This window comes from Ambystoma mexicanum, chromosome 10 (genome assembly GCF_040938575.1).
Source record: "Ambystoma mexicanum isolate Mex_15411 chromosome 10, UKY_AmexF1_1, whole genome shotgun sequence".
Taxonomy (NCBI): domain Eukaryota; kingdom Metazoa; phylum Chordata; class Amphibia; order Caudata; family Ambystomatidae; genus Ambystoma; species Ambystoma mexicanum.
The window spans coordinates 1,238,027,433-1,238,051,071 of record NC_090932.1 but is presented as its reverse complement, the minus strand read 5'-3'; the positions used below and the strand labels follow the sequence as shown (position 1 = coordinate 1,238,051,071).

The 23,639-nt window shown below is 42.1% G+C and overlaps 1 protein-coding gene across 2 annotated transcripts in view; it reads left to right on the top strand.

Annotated features, from left to right (window-relative positions):
- The first annotated feature begins 315 nt into the window (after positions 1 to 315).
- Positions 316 to 23,639, top strand: part of FBXW8 (F-box and WD repeat domain containing 8) — a 1,779,087-nt gene continuing 1,755,763 nt past the window's right edge. Inside the window, exon 1 of one of the 2 annotated variants that reach the window (XM_069619213.1) lies at positions 316 to 1,023. In XM_069619213.1, coding sequence (XP_069475314.1) covers positions 385 to 1,023 — 639 coding nt within the window. In that variant the 5' untranslated portion in view covers positions 316 to 384. The remainder of the gene's footprint in view (positions 1,024 to 23,639) is intronic. The other variant, XM_069619212.1, reaches the window with a different exon arrangement.

The window sequence follows — 23,639 nt, the reverse complement described above, 5'->3', positions numbered from 1 at the left end:
CCGGATCGGTATGGGATACCAAAAATTACAGAACAGGGGCTCGCTGCCTGCGTTCAGTCGCTTATGCAAATTTCAAAACAATTATTTACGCCCCATTAATGGAAACATTCACCAGCTAAATGTGTTACTTTCTCCCTCCTAAAATCTCTCGAATCCCAATGCAGTTCAATAGGTAAATAAATGTGCCCAGATACATCAAACACATACGATATACTTTCTACAACATTGCGCTGTAGTGCTTACCACAACCTGGAAGGAAGGAACGATTTGAGTAAGATACTTGTTTCCAGGACCAGGGGGGTGTTGACGTTGGAACACCGAAACACGTTTTCTTGTGTGTTTGGGGATGCTCACAAGCTGACAGTTCAAGTCCCAGCTACAGCCATGTTAGGTCCAGGCACGCATCATAGTTTTCCCATACGCTCTTTGAGAAGTAATGCATTGAGTCGACTGGTGACGTTTCGCCTGACCCCGACAGGACCGCTTCTTGGTTATGCATCGTTAACAGAGTGCTGTGTGAACCTTAAGCATTTGTCGGCCGTGCAGGTACGCCGAGGGAGGTGGATTCAAGCCGCGCAGTTTCTCGCGAACAGCGAAGGGATGTCTCGAGAGTCACCTCTGCGGGAATTCCGGCGGTCTTGGAGGGAAGAGCTTGAGAGGCGAAGGAGAGAGTTAAGAGCTGGGCCACATGGGAGGAGAGACCGGCCGGGTGCAGGATCCAAAGGACACAGGAGGGAAGAGAAGTCGAAAGCTGAGCCGGTGCGAGAGTGGAGCTCTTTACCTGGGTGTCCTACACCCGGTGGCCCACCTGTGCCCTCTTGTTCCACTCGCGGAGTCCCTGTAAGAACACCGCTCGAGGCCTCCAGGAGGCAAGAGGAACCGGGCCCCCCTGGGTATTTGGAACTGGCCGAAAGCCTCCTTGAAGTGACCAGGAGATGCTGCAGACCTGAGCCTCCACGGGACCCGAAGACCCACATCATCGAAAGGGGAGGAGGGCTGGTGGAGCAGCTCATCAGTGACCTGGTAATTGCCTTCTGCGCGCCACACCGAGTTTGCAGGCTGACACAGAATATCTTTATTGTACGCAAATAGTAGCAATGATATGATATAGCATTTATAACGCGCCTATACACAAGTGTTTCAAGGCGCGACGAGGCAGGGGAGGGAAAACGGTGGAAAGACACAACGATTTTACTAGGCCAGGTGTCATTCAGATGGCCAAGTGCAAGGGTAGGGAGAAAGGGAAAAGTGCCAGGGGAGAGAGGGAAGTGCAGTAGATTAGTTATAAAATGCTTTAGCCAGACTGTTAACAATATCTAACTCTCTGGCCAATGCCCAGAGTTCTCCAATGGACAACTATCGGTCTAGTTTAGCCTAGGCCCTTGACAGTGTTTTTGGATTTACATTGTGAGACTTGTAATTTTACATTTTATTAAAATGTAAGGACTTCATGCCCAGAATTCAAAAGGTGATGCCTCCTATGCCTGCCTATCCACGTACTGTAAATGGCTTATAAAATTGGCAATTGTCGAATTTCCCTCAACAATATGTGCCAACGCTGCCTTTCCCCATCGTCCTCTTTTTAGGTTAGGTCTGCCCAAATAAAGTTCTTTGTCCTGTCCAAAGTATATTTGCTTAGATTGCCACTGTGAAACATTTTCATGCTGCTTGTGCCCAAAGATCATCATGAGGAGGCTTGGCTCAACAATATACAAGTGCCGCCGTCCTTTTATGTCTGGTGTGCTCAAAGAACATTCTTAGACCTGTATTTATATTTAGAACGTATATAGCACAAATTTATCTAGAAAGCAACAGAGTGCTGTGCATGTTGTTGAGGGTTGCATACGAAGTAAGGGGGACGTTACATTATGTGTCATGAGATGTTCCGGCCATGGCTTTGGGATGTAATGAGGAAATGAAAAGACCCTAGTAGGCACCTAGGTATATTGACTGCCGAGGAAATCCTGTCCAAATATTATAGGCGAGCATTGCCTCTGTCAAACATTTTCACGCTGCAAGCTAGCTCCTTTCCTCAACGGTGTATTTCAGTGCTCTCCCCTTTTAAAATCGATGTGCCCAAAGAAAATTCTGGGTCTTTTCCAAATCTAGGTTAGTGTTGCCACTGTAAATTTGTATGCTGCTTGTGCCAAAGAGAATGATAACTATTATTTAGGTAATGGCACAAATACATAATAGGAAAAGGTTGTATTCACAACCTTTCTGGAATACGTTTGGTGTGCATTGATGGATGTGTTCAGCACCGAGAAATGTATAGATCACAGTGAGCAGGTTTCAATAAAAAAGTGCGTGAGAGAGTGCGACAGTGGGTGCATATGTGTGTGTGTGTGTGTGTGTGTGTGTGTGTGTGTGTTTACATGTGTTTGTGCGCATGCATAATTATGGACGTTTTGTTTCCCTGAAGTGTTTCCAAAGTTGGGAATAGGTACACATTGGTGGTGGTGGAATATGCCAACAGTTTCCCTAAGGCATATTTCCTATGCAACACCACTGAGCAAATACTTGAGCATTTTGTTCTGTTTGTTGGAGAGCCTTATGTCAAAGCTTATGACCGAACTCAAAACACAGTTACGTATTGACGCTGCCCGGTCAACCATCTATAGATCTCGGATGGATGGCTTAGTCAGGAGAGTCTTCACAAAGATGCTATTAAACCTTGAAGTACCTCCTAAGGAAATGGGTGGATGAAGATGCCAAGAACTTAGAAAAGCTCCTTTCACTGACCCTATTCGCAGAGAGAAACTCTGCCGACCTCTACTGACCTCTACTGACTTATCCCTATTCGAGTGGGGCTACAACTGCGAACTGCGTCATGATCTTGACAACGTACAAAAAAATCAAGTTGCAAGCTACTAGCCATCCATAAGTCACTCGCCACCTCAATTCTACATATACACACAGCACACCGTTTCTTGCTCGCCAAGAGTCAAACTTTGCACCTGGCCTTGGGAAAGAGAACGAAACTAGTGAGGCAGAGAATAATTCTTCAAAAAAGGAAAAAAAGAACTCCAAAGTCACTGAGCAGTTCCAACAATAGTCTTGAGGATTCAAGGTTCAGGGAACACAGAAAAAGATTGTTTGCCTTAACTGTAGTTTTATGATGAGGCTTCTTTCCTGTTCCTTTTAACGTTTCACAGTGGCATCCATGTCATATGATCGGGCCTGGCATGCCACCTGCGGACATGTAGGTTCATGAAAACGGGCGACCAATCAGGGTGCAGGGACATTGGAAGTGGGTTCCCAAGATATTTCTTATGGGCAAAACCCCTTCTTATCAATGAGGTAATATACACAACCTTGTCGAATTTGAGAGTATTTGAACCTGATTCACCTCCTAATGCTCGGAGGAACCCACCATAATGGGAGCTGGATGTTAAACAGAATAAGCCGTATTGCATCTAAATTCACGATGTAATACTGATTAATTGCTTCTCATTTTATATATCATGACTTAGTAACTGTGACATGATTTCAGGGAAGATGAGTATATTTGTTTTTCTGTTTACCAAGCTCCAGGACAGCATACCGGGCCTAGACAACGAGGAACATGCTTACTTTCAACAAGAACATTGGCAGACGGAAACTCGAGATTAGAGTCTGAGAACTCTGTGATGGCCTATCTATGTCAACGGCTGTTATAATGTAGAATACTAATCTGCATATGTTCTATATTCTATTAAGAGTGTTCATCTTGTGTGGTTCCAGAACCTAGATTGAGAACCACACAAGAAGATGCAGTAAGATACAGATATGCTGTGAGGGACTTCCTTACAATAAACTTATGAAACTATTAGTGGTATCACATCGTCATTGGTGAGACTACATAACAATTGGCGACGAGGAGCTGTCAGTGGAGGAAGTCCCAGGATGTGTGTTGGGGTGCGTTATCATAAGTTAAAACGTGCACCCTAGAAGAAGACAGTGTGGCGCCTGGGGTTGCAGCGCCGGTGAAGACAGCTGAATCCATGCGATCGGCACAGAACAAGGTCAGGCTTTAATGCTAATGCAGCCAAAGTGTATCGCTCACCGGGGGAAACACTGAGGGAAATCTGCATCGTTTGAAGTGTGCGCGAGCGTCATACGGAGGAGCTCAACGGAACGCGCGGTGAGTGAACACGTCATCATCAGCGGGGAACGCTTTGAGGGAGACTGGCATTGTTTGAACGGTGCGCGAGCTGGCATACAGGGGAGCTCCACAGTACGCGCAGTGAGTCTGCGCGTCATTGCCCACATGGACTACTTCCTGCAGAGGAAAGGACCTAGGTGCGTGCTCTGCGTGCCTCCATTTTGTGGGGATTGTGATGTGGATGCCATAGCAACAGCATTTACTACGAAAAATACATTGTGAATCGGCACCTGTATTCCGGCGTACTGACATTTAAGAAGTAGCGTTAGCGACGACATTTGGCACGCTGCACGGCAGACATGTGTAGATCGTGATCAAGCATAATAAACAATTATATAACAAAGGAACGTGCACAGACTGAGAAACTGGTAATATGCATTGGTTGGAGTGAAAGGGACAGCATAGTATTTATTAAAGACAAATTGCCATTTTGATAGACACACATCCCGTCACAGCAATAGAACAGCTGCAGTAGCCATGCAAAACATTGTGGCCCCTGTAAAATTGCTTGCCCAACAAGGGAGTCCAGTATACAAATGGGAGCAGTGGCTGGATAATTTTCAGGTCTACTTAAGGGCAATCGGAGGGGCTAAGTTTAACGATGATTTGAAGGAGGCTACTTTGCTCAATTGTGTGGGGGCAGAGGCTTTGAGGATATTCAGAACTTTGCCAGATCCTGGTGATGCAGAGGAAGGGACAAGTGATTCTGCTAGCAGTGCTAGGAAATATGAGACTGCATTGTCCAAACTAAGCGTGCATTTTGGGAACAAAACGAACATTGTGCTTGAGAGGTACAGATTCTTTTCTAGGAGGCAAAGTAAGGATGAATCTGTTGATACATATGTTGCAGCATTGAGAGGTCTGATATCTACCTGTGAATTTACTGGAGTTGCGGACGAATATTTGAGGGACCAGATTGTCCTGCATGTAGTTGATCCCCGGATCCAGCAAAGACTATGGCAAGCAAAGATTCCAACACTAGAACAAGCACTGGAGATAGCCAGGTCAATTGAACTTGGGGAAAAATGCATGAAAGAGGTTCAGAATAAGCCAGAGTATATTGACATAAAGTCAGTCCAAGAAATGGAGGGATCCAACAGAGATGAAGAGGCATTAGTGGCAATTGTGAAGAGAATAGTAAAGTCGGATTTTGGTATGAATTCAAGGCAAAACAGAGAAACATTGCATAGGTCACAGAGCAGCTGTGGTAAATATGGATGGTATAGACATGTCAACCCAGAAAAAGATTGCCCGGCAAATAGGGCTGAGTGTTATAAATGTGGACAAGTTGGACATTTTGGCAAGGTCTGCCGCACTTCCAGGGGAAGGGGTAGATTCAATTCACTTTACAACACGGCAAGGAATAACACTCAATTTAGAAGAGGTTCTGTAAATAGCGTGAGAGCGCTTGAAGAAGTTGGTGGTTCGGATGATATAGTAGCCATCACAAGTGGATTCGAAGAAGTGCAGTTATTGGCATTTACATCGATGGAAAGTTCTGTTGGCCCTTGGGTGCCTATGGCTATAAATGGCATCACCTTACAGGTTATGGTTGATACGGGATCTCCATATACAATGGTAGGCATGGAGACGTACCTGAATGTGTTAAAGAAGAAAATGGAGGATTTACACATGACCAAAGTTAGAGCGAGTGGCTATGGTAAGACACCGATCAACATTGTGGGCTATACTTGGGTACATTTGGACTTTGAAGGGAGAAAGACATAGTGCAGATTATGTGTAGCCCAAGATGGCTTTTCAATTGTAGGTTGGTGGGAACAGGCATCGTTGAAGATCAAGATACACCCGGGAGAGGATGTACCCATATTGTGTGTAACAGACAAGAGCTGTGATTCTGCTACGAGTTTAGCCAAGAGTTTTCCAAAGGTATTTAATGATAACATTGGTGTCCTCGAAGGTTTCAAACATCGCATAATTCTCAAGAGAGGGGCAAAGCCAGTGGTTCACAAAGTAAGGAATATCCCCATTGGCACCCGGGAAGCACTACAAAAGGAATTGGAGAAATTGTGTTCACAGGACATTATTGAACCAATTGAGAGCTCTGAGTGGCTTTCTCCTATAGTGATTGTGAGAAAACCGGAGGGGTCAATCAGGATGTGCGTCGATTTGAGGGATCTCAATAACGGCATATGGGTGGATCGCCATCCCCTGCCTAACATTGGAGAAATGCTCACTACCATGGATCCTGCAAAATTTTTCACTACATTGGACTTATCCTCTGCATACCATCAGGTGGTCCTGGAAGAAGAGTCTAGACACCTCACATCGTTCATAACACCCTTGGGTGCATTTAGATAAAAGAGAATGCCATTTGGTTTGGCGTTGGCAGCTGCTGCATTCCAGAGACTGATGCAATCTGTTCAAGGGTCTACGAGGCGTGTATTATCGCCAGGACGACATATTGGTGTCTGCTATGACTGAAGAGGATCATGATGCCAAACTACTAGGAGTGTTGCAGGTCATACAGCAAAAAGGTCTTACCCTCAAGATTGACAAATGTAAAATAAAGAAAAAAGAGGTGTCATACTTAGGACACTGCATAAATGCAGAGGGAATAAAACCTAAGGAGACCCTGGTGAACACTATTCTCAAACTACCTGATCCTGTGAACAAAGATCGACTTCAGAGCTTATTAGGCCTGACAGAATATTACTCGAAGTCTGTGGATCATTATGCTGACAGAACAAGTCAAATGAGAAACTTGATGAATAAAGGTGCGAAATTTGAATGGTCCAATGAATGCAAGAAAGAACTGGAGACAATTAAAATGTTGATCAATAAAGCACCTATCCTCAAGATGTTCGATTGTAGTGCCAAGACCATGATATCAGTGGATGCAAGCAACAGTGGTCTAGGAGGCGTTTTGGAACAAGTGCAAAATGGATCCGTGGTTCTGATAGCTTTTGCCTCTAGAACTTTGAAAGGAGCGGAAAGAAACTATTCGACTATTGAAAAAGAGGCTTTGGCGGTGAAATGGATCCTAGAACATTTCAAAGGACTTATTTGGGGAACCCCCATTGAATTTAAGACCGATCACAAGCCGCTTATTCATGTTATGAATCCAAAAAACCCACATTTGACTTCTCCACGCATTAGGAGATGGATCCTGATCATCATGCAGTACAATGTAATCATAAAGTATATTCCAGGGAGAACAAATGTGGTGGCAGATTGTTTTACTCGTTTGCCTTGTATCAGTGGAGACGATGGAATATCAAAACAGTGATTGCGTCATTGCGCAAGTACATCCTAGTTTCAATAGAGAGGAATGGATTGAAGCTACAAAAACAGATTCAGAACAGGGAGAGTTGAGGAGAGCAGTTGTGAGTGACTGGAAAGAGATTGAGAGAAGCATAGGAACTTGGGAGAAGATAAAAGATGAAATCCCATGTGATGAGATATGCATATACAGGGGGGATCACATTATTCTGCCTGTAACTTTAAGAGAAAGGATACTGGAAATTGCACATGAAGGGCATGTAGGGAGAAGCCTAACGAAGAGAAGAGTGAGAGAGGCATACTGGTGGCCCAATATGTGGGGAGATTTGGAAGCAATGGTCAAAGATTGTTCTGCATGTGCAGTGAGCGATAAGGGAAAGATTACCAGGATGACGCCGCTGCAACCAGTACCTGTTCCTGATGCAGTTTGGACAAAATTGGCTATTGACATAGCAGGCCCGTATGAGATACTAGAACCACAAAAGATTTTTCATCGTATTAGTTGACTATACATCCAAATGGGTGGAGTTTGGAATCATTGAAGAGTCTGTTACTGCCAGAAAAGTGAAAACATTTCTAGAAGAAATATTTAGCAGAGAGGGTGAGCCACAAGAACTAATATCAGACAATGGCGCCCAAATCATGTCACAAGAGATCCAAGAATTTCTAGAAAAACGAGCTATCAAACACAGCACGAAAGCTTTATATCACCCCATAGGAAATGGTTTAGTGGAGAGAATGAATCGCTTTATAAAAGATGCAATACAATTAGCAATTGTCAACAATCTTCCGTGGAAAGAAACGCTTAAAGAGGCATTGAACACATATAAGGTTACTCCACACTCAGTGACAGAAGTGGAACCTTTCACATTGATGAGAGGGAGAATTGCCACAAACAGATTGAGACCTGCATGGATGACTCCCAGGAGAAATAAGAACATTGATATGGAGGAGATTGTAGAAAAAATAAAGAGGAAACAAGAAGAATATAAAAGAGATTATGACAATCACAAGCATGTAAAGGAAAGTAGAATTGAGAGTGGGGATTGGGTTAGAGTAAGGGAACCCAAGAGAGTTCTTAAAGGAGAATCTAAGTATTGTCCGCCACAGAAAGTGGTTACATGCTCAAAAAAATCGATGACCTTAGAGGATGGCAACAGGTGGTCATGTGATGATATCATATTAACAAGAACAAAAGGGCAATCTGAGAACAATGACAATAGATACTCCTCACAAGGAACATCAAAGGATAGATGCATGGTGCCTGGTGATAAAGCTGAGTGTTCCACAAATACAAGTGACATTGATCAAGTGAAGAAGCCTAACCATCAAAGAAACAATGCAACCTCTATGAGACCCAGAAGAATTGTGCACAATTTCAAGAAGGATTTTATTTATTATTGAGGTTGTCAAATGTACATGAACAGTACATTAATTATATTTACCATCTGAGAGTTAACAAAGAAACATCACATGTATCCTTTACATTTAGCCAACTACAGTGTAAAGTTGGAAGTTATGTGTTTTGTTTAAATGTGTACATAGTTACATTGTATATAGTTTATAGTTAGTATCTTTATGAACAATGTGGAGGGGGAGATGTTATAATGTAGAATACTAATCTGCATATGTTCTATATTCTATTAAGAGTGTTCATCTTGTGTGGTTCCAGAACCTAGATTGAGAACCACACAAGAAGAAGATGCAGTAAGATACAGCTATGCTTTGAGGGACTTCCTTACAATAAACTTATGAAACTTATCAGTGGTATCACATCGTCATTGGTGAGACTTCACAACAACGGCTGTAAATATTGGGAGCGGGTTGCTGTCTGGATGTTACTAAATAAGTTGGCCCCTACCTTATGTCTTTCCTGGCACATTTATTCCCCTGAAATGTTCTCTTTCATTACTGTTTTGCTCTTGTTTTCTACCCTTTTATTGCTTTTCTACTCTTTGGTGTTAGCGTTTCTCCCTACTTATCCCTCCAACCCTTTTAACTTTCTCTCTCTAGCCCATCTTCCCGTTTCTCTTCCCAGTCGCCCTTCTTTCTTCTATTGCTCTTTCACCCCTCTTGTCTGCCTCCTGAATCGGTTGTCTTCTAATTTGCCACTCTTCTCTGCCCACCTTTTCTTTCCAAGTTGTATTTATTATTTTAACACTTACATACACTATGAGTCAAAAATACAATAATTCCAATGTAAAGTATAATGAACTCTACAAACCACTCAGTCTACAGTGTCCTTGGATGTGATGGGTTGTCATGCATGTATGTAAAAGGGTATGGTGTGCACGCATGTATAAGAATATGGAGTACGTGTATTTGAAAGGCCAAATGTGCACATGTGAAAATCTGGTCTAGGTGCACGTAAAAGGCCATAGTTTGTGTTTGTTGTGATGAATCACAGGTATATTCGCCAGTGCTACCCAAGGGGGACTATTATGTAGTCCATTACAGGAAAACATGCTATGCTTTCATTAGCCTGTAAAGCTGTGCTTATTTAAGCTACACCTTACGCAGCCCCAGTACTTCCCTGCCTCCAGCCTCTCTTCCTTTAGAAGTCAACCATTCTAAACCTCTCCAGCTGGGGCCTAAACATTCCAGTTTCTACCGTTCTATCAAGTGCATATCCTAAACTCAAAATGGAGCAATCCTTCTGCTCTCAGCAAATAGTTAATTTGCAAAATGGGTGTGTGGCGTTTTCCTCAAAGAAAAAATAAAAGGTCAAGTATACTGTTTAATGTGTTCAATTGTGCTGTTTTAACACTCGAGCATAAATGTGAATTATTTTATAATTTTCAATTTTGCTATTAGTGTTCATAGCAAAGTATTCACTTCCTCAATGTTCAACCAAAGTTGTCATATTCTCATTGCACATTTGCTCTTTGGTATTCAAACATGGTTTTTAGTTCTTCAGTGTTAAACCTTGGTGTTCAATTCCGTTGACGTTCAAACAAATAATTCAGAGCTTCAATATTCATCCAACATAATCGATTCCTCTTACTCGGATATTGATTATATTATTCGATTCCTCAGTGTTCAACCAAAGTATTAAATTCCTAAAGCTGTCTATTCCTCGGTGTTCAACTAACCTATTTCAATTTCTTAAGTGATCAGTTCCTCCAAGGTATTCATTTCCTCTCTACACGTGTTTAACCACATTGTTGATTTGGCTCATCAGGAGGGGAAAGTAGTCTTTTTATTTGGATTATATTCAAAACATCGTAAAGCACTGATGACATCGACAAATAGTCCTTTATCTGAAATAAAAAGAAAAGTTATCATGAGGAAGATAGGTTAAATCTGCTGTATAAAGTGAATTGTACTGGAGTAACTGCTTCAACTCAACATTGGATTTCTGTTGTCTACTCACCCTTAATGTCCGTGTTACACACTTGACTCGGATATTTTTGTAGTGTGTTTTGATAGCGCTGTATAAAAAAATATGTGCATCAAGTAATGTTTGTTGCAACTCTTCTACCTTTAGAATTGTACAAAGTAAATCGGGGCTGTCAAACAAAGTTGGTATGCAATATGCCTGCAAGATGCTGGACTGAATGAGGTAATTCAGCCAGTGCAGGATCCTAGAACGTCAAATCTGCATGGATTGGGCATTCTAGGATGGCTGCTTGTATTTAATATCACGTGTGATGTCACCCCGTGCACATTCGTGCGCAATGACGTCACCGCGCTTGTGCATGTGGCAGCCATTTCCCTCGCTCTAAATTGAGGACCATTATTTGACACAATCTTTCATTGAAAGCCTTCCCTCCAGAAAATATTTTCCAGAAACTTCACCACACCTCTGGTCACTTTGACAGCATGTTCATCACCACGATCACATAATTTCCTTGACTTCCCCATACCGCAATAGGACCAACAATGTCCACTGCCACCACATCCCATGCTGATGGCTGTTCCACCAGAGTCATAGGCGGCACTCTCGTAATCCATGCTTTATCGCTATTGTTGCATTCTTCTCAACCTTTCAACAGCTGTTCCATATGGAGGTCCATCCCCGGCCACCAGTACTACTGATGGATCCTCCCCTTCGTTTTGCAAACCCCAAAATGTCCTTCTTACGCGATTCTCATAACAGTTTCTCTCAGACCAACCAGCACAACCACTCATCGTCCGTGCATCAGCAAACCTTTTTCATCCATGCATGTTCAGCCAAATACAATCAGTGTTTCGTCCATGCACCCTGAAGGCCACTCATCAATTGCCTGTTGCCTGTGAAGCTAAGCAGGATCGGCCTCATTTGGTTTGCGGATGGGAGAGCTGGTAAACTGAGGAATAGGACATTGTTATCTTTAGCTGAAGGCAATGCAAGAATAAAGTCAAGTGCACAAGAAAAGGAAATATCCCTTCATACGGGGTGTATAGGTAACTTTTATGTTATGGTACGGCTACCTATATAGCACACCCAGAGGCATCATGGCGCTGAAGAGGTAAAGAGCCACTAAAACATGAAGGCACAAGAGACCCAAGGCAGGTGGATCAGAAGAGATGGGTTTTCAAGGCTTTTTGGAAACCAAGATGATTGGACAATAGTTTTATGGCAGAAGGAAGACTGTTCCATAACTGAGCCACTGTGACAGAAAAAGCACGGCCACCCAGCCGAGAACGGTGGAAGGAGGACACGCACAACATGCCAGCAGAGGCTGACCGCAACAGGCGGCTAGGAACATAGCGCTCAGATTTGACACGCAGGTACTCTGCACCGAGACCCTGCAGAGCCCGGTACACAATAGAGTAACTTAAACTGAATACACTGTGCCACAGGAAGCCAGTGGAGGGAGCGCAGTACAGGAGATGTATGTGATCCACAAGGAGTGTCCGTAGCCACCCTAGCTGCCAGATTCTCGAGGCGCCGCAGCCTACCGACCAGTCCTTTTGGGTTGCACCAGGTACAGGGAATTGCAGTAATCAGCTGAACATTTTGAGCTGAAAGGGCCCCTGCCGGCATACCAAGGATACTTGGGCTATCAGGGAAAGATTAGCCGATTATCGTCACTGCACCGAGGAGGAAGAGGGAAGGAAAACCTGATGCGCAGGGGAAGTCCCCTGACATCATGCCAATGAGAGGCGGAGCCGAGATCCATCGCAGAGGCCGCAACTTGAGAAGGCGAGTGCAAGAAACTGGAAGGGCAGCGTGTACAGACACGAGAGGAGTGCCAGCAGGACCGATAAAGCAATCCGCAACCCGGTGGCGGCGTGACCACAAAGTGGAAGTGGTGGGCAGGATGCCCAAGAACAGCGCTGAGACTGCCCGAATCGGAAGCATGTGTCCCTTCTGAGCCGCTGTGCCAGAACAGAACAGAAGTCCGAAGCGGTTCCAAGGAAGAGGAGCAGAGAAGGCAAGAACAGGATAGTTATCCCGAGTGAGTGCCAAGCCCAACCAATGGCCCCCATCAAGAGAGAGGATCTCGGGAACCGGGAGAAGCGTGCAGCCAGCGAGATAACATGGTGAATCAGTAAAATCTCATCCTAGTTCTAAGAATGAGAAAGGCCAAATAAAACTGTGTTGTAAGCAAATAAAATCCTAGAGGGTAAATGGAACTATTGTATGAAGATGAGCCTCGTCCCAGTACACAAGACTGGATCCTAAATAACAGACAAAGTCAGAATAGAAGTAAATGGCCTAGAAGAGAAATGATATGGCTGAGAATTGGTGGTGAAAAGAGCCTAGAAGAGGGGGAAGAAAACCCAGACTAGAACTACTAAAGGAAGACCTGCGAAAAGAATATAAATAAGATACTGAGTTTTAAGAAAGGTTACAGTGGAGGAGCCTATAACCTGAGACACAGAAAGCCAGAGAGATAAAAGTTTGCTTGAAGAGCTACAGGAACTGATCAGAGACTGTCCCACAGAAAGGAAAGGCATACAACTTAACTGGTGAATGAACTGGAGAGGCCAGGCGAAGAGGAGAATTCCCTTGGGCTATTTAAATTAGTTTCAAATAGTGGTGCGGGCAGTTGGACAGAGGACATTATTCTTTTGGAATTTACAAAGACGGACGAGCACTCTTAGTATCTTAGTTACAAAGGGTATTCCCTCTAGTGATGGGGATAGTTAGCCCTTTCCATATTTCTTTTATTAAAAAGAACCTGGAACATGTCTTCTGTGTGTCCGACTCCTTCTTCTGACCCTCTGTAGTGTGCACACATGTCAAAAGCCATGATGCATGTGAAAGGCTGGGTCTGCACAAGTGAGGCTGAGGCCCGTGGATTTGCTAGTCTGCATGTGAAAGGCTTTAGTGCTTGGGGTTTTGAGGCAGCAGTAGTTCTATTTATTACTGTTTCTGCACCTTCTAAAGTCAATGACAGCACCAAACGAATGATTATGGTTAACTCTCCTACTACTAGATTTTATATTCTGGACCAAATTTGAGGCGCCTAGTTTTCCATTTTTAATGCATCAACATGTCAATTTGCAAGCTAACAACCAACCTCCAGTCCAAACATGAAGTTTACTTACCATTGGAAGCAGATCCAGGTTTATGAATTGTGTGGCTCTGTGCGACAGGTCATAGGGTATTTGCATATGTATTGATATTACTAGAATTGATATCAATGAAAAGCACAACGTATGTAGTTTTGGTACTCAAAGGTATCATGGTAGGTTACATTACACGTAGTTGCTACAAGTAAGACGAGTCAAATGTCTTTGTGATATAATGTACATAAAATTGCACTGTAATTATATATGAAGCAGTACCATGGTTGAGGCCATTATTTTCATATTGTACACATGTCAACTGAATGGCTTTTTGGGATTTCGAAATTTTGCCAGATAACACAAAGTGAAATAAAATGATTTCCCCTAGATCACCCACCTAAGTTAATTTGTGAAGCTGGGATTTGATACCGGTCAACAACAAAGGAACTTAACCACATGTCTTCTCCGCTCTAGTCGGTAGAAATATGTGCTGTTGGATTTTCAAGAATACTGTGGTTTGTAGAGATGACTTGAAACTCACAAACAAATCATAAGACAACTTGAAAAATATATAAATCCATATGGAAGTGTGTTAAGCATAAAGAATATGGTTGGATTCAAAAATAGGAAAAGAAAGCAACAGATCTACAAGAACCAGAATGCAAAGTAAGGTGTAACTAGAGTTTTCCTCAGAGTTTTGGAAAGATAAGGTACTGTCAAGACATTAGAAACGCAACAAAAATGGACTGCAGCATCAAAGTTGAAATTCATGAATCTGTAGCTGGAAGTAGCTCCTAGTGGGGAACAGCATCTACGCACCACGAAACGAGCAAACGCACAGAAAGGGACCCCACAAAACCAGTGATTAACTGAACACGCTCAACACTAACCAAGACCAACCTAAGAGACTGATCCCCTCCCTCCCCCATCAACACAACCCAAAGCGCTAAACAATGGCAAACTCCAGCAAGAGAAACCCACCAAAAAAACAGAAAGTAAAGCCATTAATGTACTCCAGAAATACTCACCACCCTAACTACCTGATATCATACAACTACCAGCATTTAGTCTACTAGCATAGGGTAACCTTATCTGGCATTTAGCCCAACTGTGTAAACTAGCCACATGCTACTTTCTGCCTGTATATGTAGGTTAGACACATTCAGCATCTGGTATTACACAGCCACGCTAGTGGCTGTGTAGTTAGGGTTAAGTTAGGGTTAAGTTGTTGTTTCCATAGGAAGAACACTTTTTGGGTGGCCTATAACTCCGCTCCCCCTGGACGAATCCTCACTAAACTTTGCAAAAAGAGTATATGGGCCACTCTGAATTTGTTTGCAAAGTTTGGTGGTGCTTGGTCCAGGGGGGGAAAATTTATAGGGGGGATCCCAAAACGCCTTTTTTTCCCATAGACTGAATGGGGGAAAAACTTTGCGCACGGCTACAGGCCAAACCGCTGGACGGATTTTCACCAAATTTGCGGAAGGGGCAGGGGCTTGGTCCCGAAAGCTTGCTTTGGTAAATTTGGTGAGAATCCGTGCAGAACTTTTCTTTAAAATGAGCAAAAAGTAGGTCTCAATAAATTAGTGATGTCTATGTCCGCTCCGCGGTCACACTTCCCTGTTCACTCCGCGGACAAGATACCGATTGGCTAAGGGGCTGGCGTCATGACCACGGACACGCAACGTCCTGCCGATTGGCTGCAGTGAGCCGTGTTCTGCGTCAGATTGTTTGGATGCGCTCGACATCTTGGATCCGCCGACAGCGCAGCGGCGACCAGCAGCAAAATGCTATTTCGAAAACTGTTTTGCTGTGTCAGAGTGCTTGGGGAGGTTCAGACAGTAAGAGATGGGTGAAAAATTGTATTTGTTCAGGCGGTAGGTGTTAATGATGTATTCCCTATGCCTGCCTTGTTCGTGATGTTTGTAAGTACAGAAAATGAGGGATCTCATAAGGGTAGTATTTCAATCCGTGCTGTGCGCAGGCAACTTGAAACTGTTATAAGGACACGCGTGATGTTAGCGAACATTGAAATTGAGTACATGCCGTAATTAAATTATTTTTTTATATGGGTGTGCTATTGAATTGTACGCCGCCATGGGTGTGACATGCTGCGGTGGTTGTGGCCAGGGCCTAGAGTCTTGGATGCATGGCCGAAGGCCATACTTCCACGACTCTAGGCCCTGGCCACAACCACTGCAGAATGTCACAGCAATGGATACACCTGTAGTATTGCTTATCGTTCAGATGGTTGTGGGGAGTGTGTAGAGTCTTGGCTGCATGGCCATGCAGCCAAGAAAAAAGTTATAAGCACTGGAGGTATAAACCACTCCACACCCATACATTGCAATAGCTATGGACATACAGCTAGGAGTCTAGCCTCTGGCCACAACCACTGCAGCATACCACACCTATTGATACACCTGTAGTACCGCACATCACTCAGGTGGTTGTGGGGAGGGCCAGCAGTAAGGCCAGGCACCCAAGAACAAACTTATAAGCTCTAAAGTTATAAGCCAACATGGGTTTTATATAGTGCGGTGGTTGTGGGCAGGACGTAGACTTTTGGGTGCAGGGCTGCAGGCTAGGCCATACACCCAAGATTGTAGACCCTGCCCACAACCACTGCAGCATATCACATTCATACATCACACCCATACATTCGATTATGTATCAGGTAGGTGTGGGCAGGGCCTAGAGTCCTGGGTACAAATTGAGTACATGCTACAGTTATAATGTTTCATTCTATGGGAGTGCTAATGATTTATAAGCGACCATGGGTGTACTGTGCTGCGGTGGTTGTGGCCAGGGCCTAAAGTCTTGGGTGCATGGCCATAGGCCGTAGGCCATACTTCCAAGACTCCAGGCCCTGGCCACAACCACTGGAGCATGTCACAGCTATAGATACACCTATAGTATTGCTTATCGATCAGATGGTTGTGGAGAGTGTGTAGAGTGTTGGGTGCATGGCCGAAGGCCATCACCCAAGAACAAAGTTATAAGCACTGGAGTTATAAGCCACTTCACACCCATACATTGAAATATGTATGGACATACACCTAAGACTCTAGGCCCTGGCCACAACCACTGCAGCATATCACAGCTATAGATACATCTGTAGTATTGAACATCACTCAGGTGGCTGTGAGGAGGGCCTGCACCCAACAGCACATTTATACGTAGTGTAGTTACAAGCCACAATGGGTGTGATATGGTGTGGTAGTTGTGGCCAGGACGTAGAGTCTTTGGTGCATGACCGAATGCACCCAAGAACAAAGTTAGAAGCACTGCAGTTATAAGCCGCTATGGATTTTATATACTGCATACCCATACATTGAAAAATCTATGGCCTTACACCCAAGACTGTAGCCTGTGGCCACAACTACTGCAGCATATTACAGGCATAGGTACACTCGTACTATCAAACATCATTCAGGTGGTTGTGGGGAGGGCGTAGCGTTTTGGGTGCATGGCCTAAGGCCATGCTCCCAAACCCAACTTTATACGTAGTGAAGTTAGAAGCCACAATGGGTGCAATATGCTGTGGTGGTTCTGGCCAGGACCCAGAGTCTTGGGTGCATGGCCAGAGGCGGTGCACCCAAGTCATAAGTAGTGAGGTTATAAGTGAACATGGGTGTGCTGTGGTGCGGTGGTTGTGTGCACGACCTAGCGTCTTAGGTGCATGGCTGCAGACCATGCACCCAAGAGTAAACTTATAAGTAGTGAAATTACAAGCACCATAGTTTTGATATGCTGCAATGGTTGTGGGTAGGACCTATAGTCTTGGTTGCTTGGCCATAGGGTGTAGGTGGTAGGTTATACAGCCTAGACGCTAGGCCCAGACTACAGGCACTGCACCATATTACTGCCATAGATTAGACGTGTAGATTCGAATATGTATGACATGACTGTAATTATACTTACTGTTTACTTTGTTCAGAATCCATATATTTCTTACATGACTTTAGTACTTTGCGGAAATAGCAGGTTAGTGTTTGTATTTTATGACGACTTATTACATTGTATAATAGATAGTTTAGCTTTTTCATTTGACCCTCATATTTAGTTTACAAACCAGTGTACTGTGCATTTTGCTCAGTTTCTGTGTTTGTTTTTCAAATCCTTTGGGTCTGGGGGAAAAAATCCTTGTCGGATTAAAAAAAACTTTATTTGCTATGCTACGAACTATTTCTTTGTTTTCTTTGAGTGTTTCCTTGTTCTTTCTGATTAATGTTATGTGTGTTGCCTTGTTGCAGATTTTTACCAACAGTTTAGATACCTGTTATTCTAACTGTTTATAGTCTTTTACTTGATTTTTTGGTAATTTCGAAGTACACATTAGTAATTAAATTTTGGTTTTAAGAAGATTAAATACGCATTTGTAAGATTAGCTGGCAATCTCTGCTTTAGAGTAATGGTGCTATCATTACATTCAAACCATCCACATTTCTTTTTAATGTATGCAGTGTAGTGACCTGCATTGGTTGTAGCTCCTGCGTGGCAGATTATACCTATTGTTGTAAAGGTTTTCTTTCCAAGTGACACTTGACCATGTGTGAATCCAGTCAGCTTGCAGTTGTTTTTGGTACCTTCTGCATTATAACGTAGAAGCATACGTATTATGTAGTTACTATGTGTTTGTATCAGTAAGGTGGAGCGATTGTCTGAATTGCACATAGTACTTAATCTGCCATGGTTTGCATTCTGTACATGTTGCTGAAATGGAATGGATTCACAATTGGGCATGGATACATACACAAATCACTAATTTGGGATTTCTTCCTGTATCACATTAAATAGAGTGCATGTATGTTTCCACATGTATGAAATCTGGAAGATTTCATTTATAGGTATGTTTTTGTTTTCCAGTACTTGTAGTAAGTACATTAGACATTCTTGTGGATCTTCCTGTGAGTTTATAGTGAATCTCACCATTCCAGCACAGTAGTCCAATTCTTGTCTTATTCCGTGAACACTGTACGTGTTGTCAGGATTGTTTGTTGCGTTTCTATGAAGGACTAACATTTGCAAACACAATTGGTCTGTACTGTGTAAGTAAATATTGTTAACAATTGGTGGCAATTGAAATAGAATATTCATTGGTACATTTGCATAGCAACTTACACAAGTTTCATTTGAAAATTTGAATGGACCACCTAGTTCTGTCTCTGAGTCCTTTTTTCGGAGTTTCTGTTCCTTCTTTGAAGAAGTACCTGATTTACTTTCCCTAATAGGTTCTTCTTTGTTTGTGGTAATTGATTTAGCTTCTTTTGTTTTCTTTGAAGGATTTGCCGTCAGATTCTGTTGCATTTCTGTTTGAATTAGTTTTCTTTTACCACGTTTTACTTTTTCTGGAACAGGATATGGTTTCAGATGGGGGGGGGAGGGTGTACAGTGAATGCAGTCTATTGTATTCTAAAATGCAAGGAACATCAGCGTTCAGTTTACTTGCATCAAAGTTAATTAGAAATAGACCGTCAAGTGTACGTAAGCCTGATAGTGCTACGTAGCTCATGCCTTCTTTAAAGACTGTGTTTCCTATATCTATTAATGCTTTGTCTAGGGTAAGACCTTGGGATTTATGAATGGTGACTGCATATGCAAGAGTTAGAGAAAATTGTTCTCTACGTACATACATGTCTTTGAAGATAAGGAATCGAGCAGTTGAGCGCCCTATCCTTTTCACATCTGAAAGTTTGTCGAAGCGAATATTGACAAATTGAATGTTGTTGTCACGTGGGTATGTTTGAAAGCCAACAACTGTACCCAGTGCCCCCTTAACTAGCCCTTGCTCCACGTCAAGGTTACGCTTAAGCATTACTCTACAATTTAAGGATAATTTTAATATCTTTTCCAACCCAGCTGTGTTGGAAATTGAATTTTCTAAGGTATTTAGTCTTGTTGTGGCTTGCTCACACATTGGTAGTGTCATACCATGTACGTCTAGTTTGTCTGTGGCGCAAATTTCCATTATTGGTTGCATTTCTCTTTTTTAACATTGTTTCATTGAATTTGAAACAGCTTGCTAGGGATGGCATTTAGGCCATACAATTGACATTTTTGTGCGCTAATTGTTCCATAACATCAGTAGCACATGCTTTATCGCTATAAAGTACATGAATGTGCCGTTTTTTTCAATATTGCTTGTGCTTCTTGAGATAGTACACCAACTTTAATACTTTTTAAAATGTTGGCGTAAGTGAGATCTGCAGATTGTTGCATGTTTTCTGTTAATTCTCTGTATTGAAAATGTTGCCAAAGGTTGACATTTCCTATGCTGCCAACAGTATTATGGCAGTGTTTGTGTCCTAAGGTTTTAAAAATAGGTTCACCTTTCACTGGTTTCAAGTGTAGAAGATCTCCGAAAACGCTAATGTGTTTCCCTGCAAAGAGTTCTTCGTAGTTTCTTTTAAGTAATTCTTGCAATCTGAGGTGAATCAAAGCCAACATTAGGTTGGATACCATGCTCACTTCATCTATTAGTAGCATTTTCATTTGTTTTAATACTCTGCGTAATTCCATTGCAGCTTCTGCAGAAAGATTGTAATAGTCTCATTTGTTTTGGTGTTCTACTGAAAGGAGTAGTAATCGGTGTAAAGTGACACCGCCTATGTTGTAGGCAGCTAAACCTGTGGGGGCAGTTACAACAGCTGACAGTTTGTTGTTTGTCATTTGTTGAAGGAACTTGCTGATGATTTTGATTGAGGATGTTTTTCCTGACCCAGCTTCACCACTGACGTACAGCAGTATAGGTTTGTAATTTTGGCAGGTACATTCTTTATTTTCGTGTTGTATACCATGTGCAGTTTGTTTTGTTACGTCTTCAAAAATGGTGCGCTGATCTTGAAGTTTTGCTTGTTGTACAGTTAAGTCTTCTATATCTTCTTGTTAGTGACACATGGTGTTTTCCACTTCTGTCATAGCTAATTCTACCTTATTTGCCATTAGTGGCTGTCCTAGTGGTTCTTGGCTTCCTGTTACAGAAGGTTGACTACTGTCGGAAGTGTCCTTATCTAGTTGGGCCTGAAGTTCTTCTTTGTGTTGCTGTTCATTGTGCAACATTGTTTTGTACTGCATAAAGTTCACATCGGAGATGGCGCTTTCATTTGCTTTGAAAGCATCTTCATAGCAGTCATAGTTATCTAGTATCTCTTCCTCTTTTCTCCATGGTTTAAAAAGTTGTAGCAGAGACATGTAATATAGTTCTTTCTGTTGAAGAGTTTTTAATGTCAATTTGACATGATTTAATTAAGCTTCGTCTGGTAAGTTTCACTAAGCTGCCTTCACAATCTGTCACTCTATATCTACCTTTGCTTTCATCGGGTTTACATTATTTTTGTATGCAAAGTTTTGAGCTATGTGGTATAGACACATGCTTCCCAAAGTGCTACTCCTATTCGGGTAGTATGTGTCCAGTAAATTGTTTTTTAAAATGTCTTGGCTGTTGGGATCATTTCTGGCAATTGTTTCTATGTCCTCATATGATTTCAGAACTCTTTTTTTTCTAGATTTATCACGACCAACACTTAGCCATACTATGTTGTCTGATTTTCCATACAAAGCAGTACCGGTTAAACGATCTGCCGCTTCATAGGTGCCACATTCTCTATGAGAGAGCATTTTTATGCCTAGGCTGTACAATTTCTGAGATAGTGTTTTGTCTGATGATAGGTCATCCCAGAGTTCTTGAAGCTCTGTTTTTTCTGCTTTTGTTAAGTAGGCTGTAACATATTGTGCAACAGCAGTGGAATTGTCTGCAATGTGCTGCACATCTATGTTTGCATTCCATAAGAGGCCAATGATTGCATTGTAATCATTGATGTATTTTGATTTTTCTGTTCTTTTTATGTAATACATGTTCTTATTTGATTTACCTTTTAACACTATGTCGAACTGAAGACATGAAGTTGTTCACTTCACCTGTTTCTGTAACTGGTCTAGGGAAATCAAAGCGGCATTTGGTGTAGTATTTGCAACGACAATATTTGTCACATTTGTGTCTTTGAAATTGTAAAATCTGCCCATGCAGGTCACTGTGTCCGTTGTGAAGGGATTTCACAAGTGACATATTTTTGGATGAACTGCAAAACAATGGCATCACTGTCGTGACCAAATTAAGGTGCACCTTTGATCCATAAAAGCATGTGAATATGTGGTGCTCCTCTCGCTTGGTATTCTTTTCTCCAAAAGAAGTGTTGCACTTCTCCGAGGGGAGGAACAGTTTTATTGCAAATAAAGTGTAGCATAGCAATGAAACGATGATGGAAATATCTTGACACTTCTTACTTTCTACTTTCGACGTCCTTCAAAGAGCCCAAAAGGAACTTGTAAAAATCTTAAAGATTAGACACAAGAAAAAAAAATATCTTGACACATTAACTGGATCTAGAGAGCAAAGTTCTCCAGGTGTTAATATATCTATGTTGGTTTTGTTGTTTGATATGCGGAGGAACTCATGTAAATCTTCCCAGGCATATTCTGCACAACTTAGTATAACAAACCAAGTCGGTGGTCCAAGGTTTCTGATCATACAACGTAAGTCTCCGTGCCGTCGGAACCAGTATTCTTTTGTACCAGGCATGTTTGCAAACAGATTTGTTATACTTGATTGTAAAACCTCATCCTTTTTCTTGTACTTTTTGTATTAATTGCGTAGCTGACATATTTTGAAAGTGGGTTCCAGATTTCAAAATGTGTGCAACTCCGTAACATAGGGTTGCTACTTCACTTTCAAAGAGTAGGTAGAATATGTATTACACATTTCGTCTAAATCTGGAATCTTGCGAATCGATTCGTAATGAGCAGTATTCTGATGTCGTAATCTGAGTGGGTCTATCATCGTATCTTCCGCCTTTGCCAGTAGGAAATAGCAGTGGAAAATCACATGCTTCTATACTTTTGTCCCATATGCTCATTGATGATCCTTTGGTTTGTCGCATTTGGTAAGTTTCTAGTGCATCATCTATGCTTTCATTGGAATGCAATGGATGAATTGTGTAATGGCCCAAAAGAGTGGATCCTGCAGCAGGATCCAGAAGTTCAAATTGTCCAGTTTCTGATGACTCTTGAATTATTTCAGTTGTTTCCCTTAAGCTTTCTTCAATGTTTATTTCCTTGTAGTATTCGTTATTGTCTTTTAGATATTTCAAGACTTGTCTAACATTATGTAAATCCACCAGTTGTTGCCAATTTCTTTTGTCTTTTGTTGGTACACCATTTACCAAGATAATTAAAGAATGCTATATTGAACGGTGCACTCCTAGAGTGTGTACATTTTCTGTTAGATCTAATGGCAAATAAACTACTGCCTTTCACCAATTCAGAGGGAGGTAATTTTGCAGTTTTTGGTTGAAGGCGTATAATTGCTTGAAATGGGTGAACTGTTTGAATTACGATGCTCTCATACAAATTGAGTTGTTGTAGGGGTTTTGGTAGTGGCAACAATTCCAAATTATTTTTGATAGCACGTGAAGGAGTTTGGTTGTTGTGCAGTAACTGCAACATATTAGGGGTTCACTTATTTGGTATTTGTTTTCTGCTAAAAGGTAGAGAGCTAATTTAAACCATTTGTGATCTTCATTGTCTTCTATTTTGTATGCTATGTCTATATTTCTTGTGCACCTTTTGTAAAACGTTCTGCAGCGGCAACACACACACACATGGTTTGGTACTTCAGCCAATGCACTTTTAAATTTTAGTATTTCTTTTTTGCGTGTGTCTAATAGAAGGTTTCTATGTGCAGAATTGTTGCTAGTCTGTTCTAAAACTATTGCATTTTGTAAGTGGCTTTCACTTCCAAAATATTTCTCTGGAT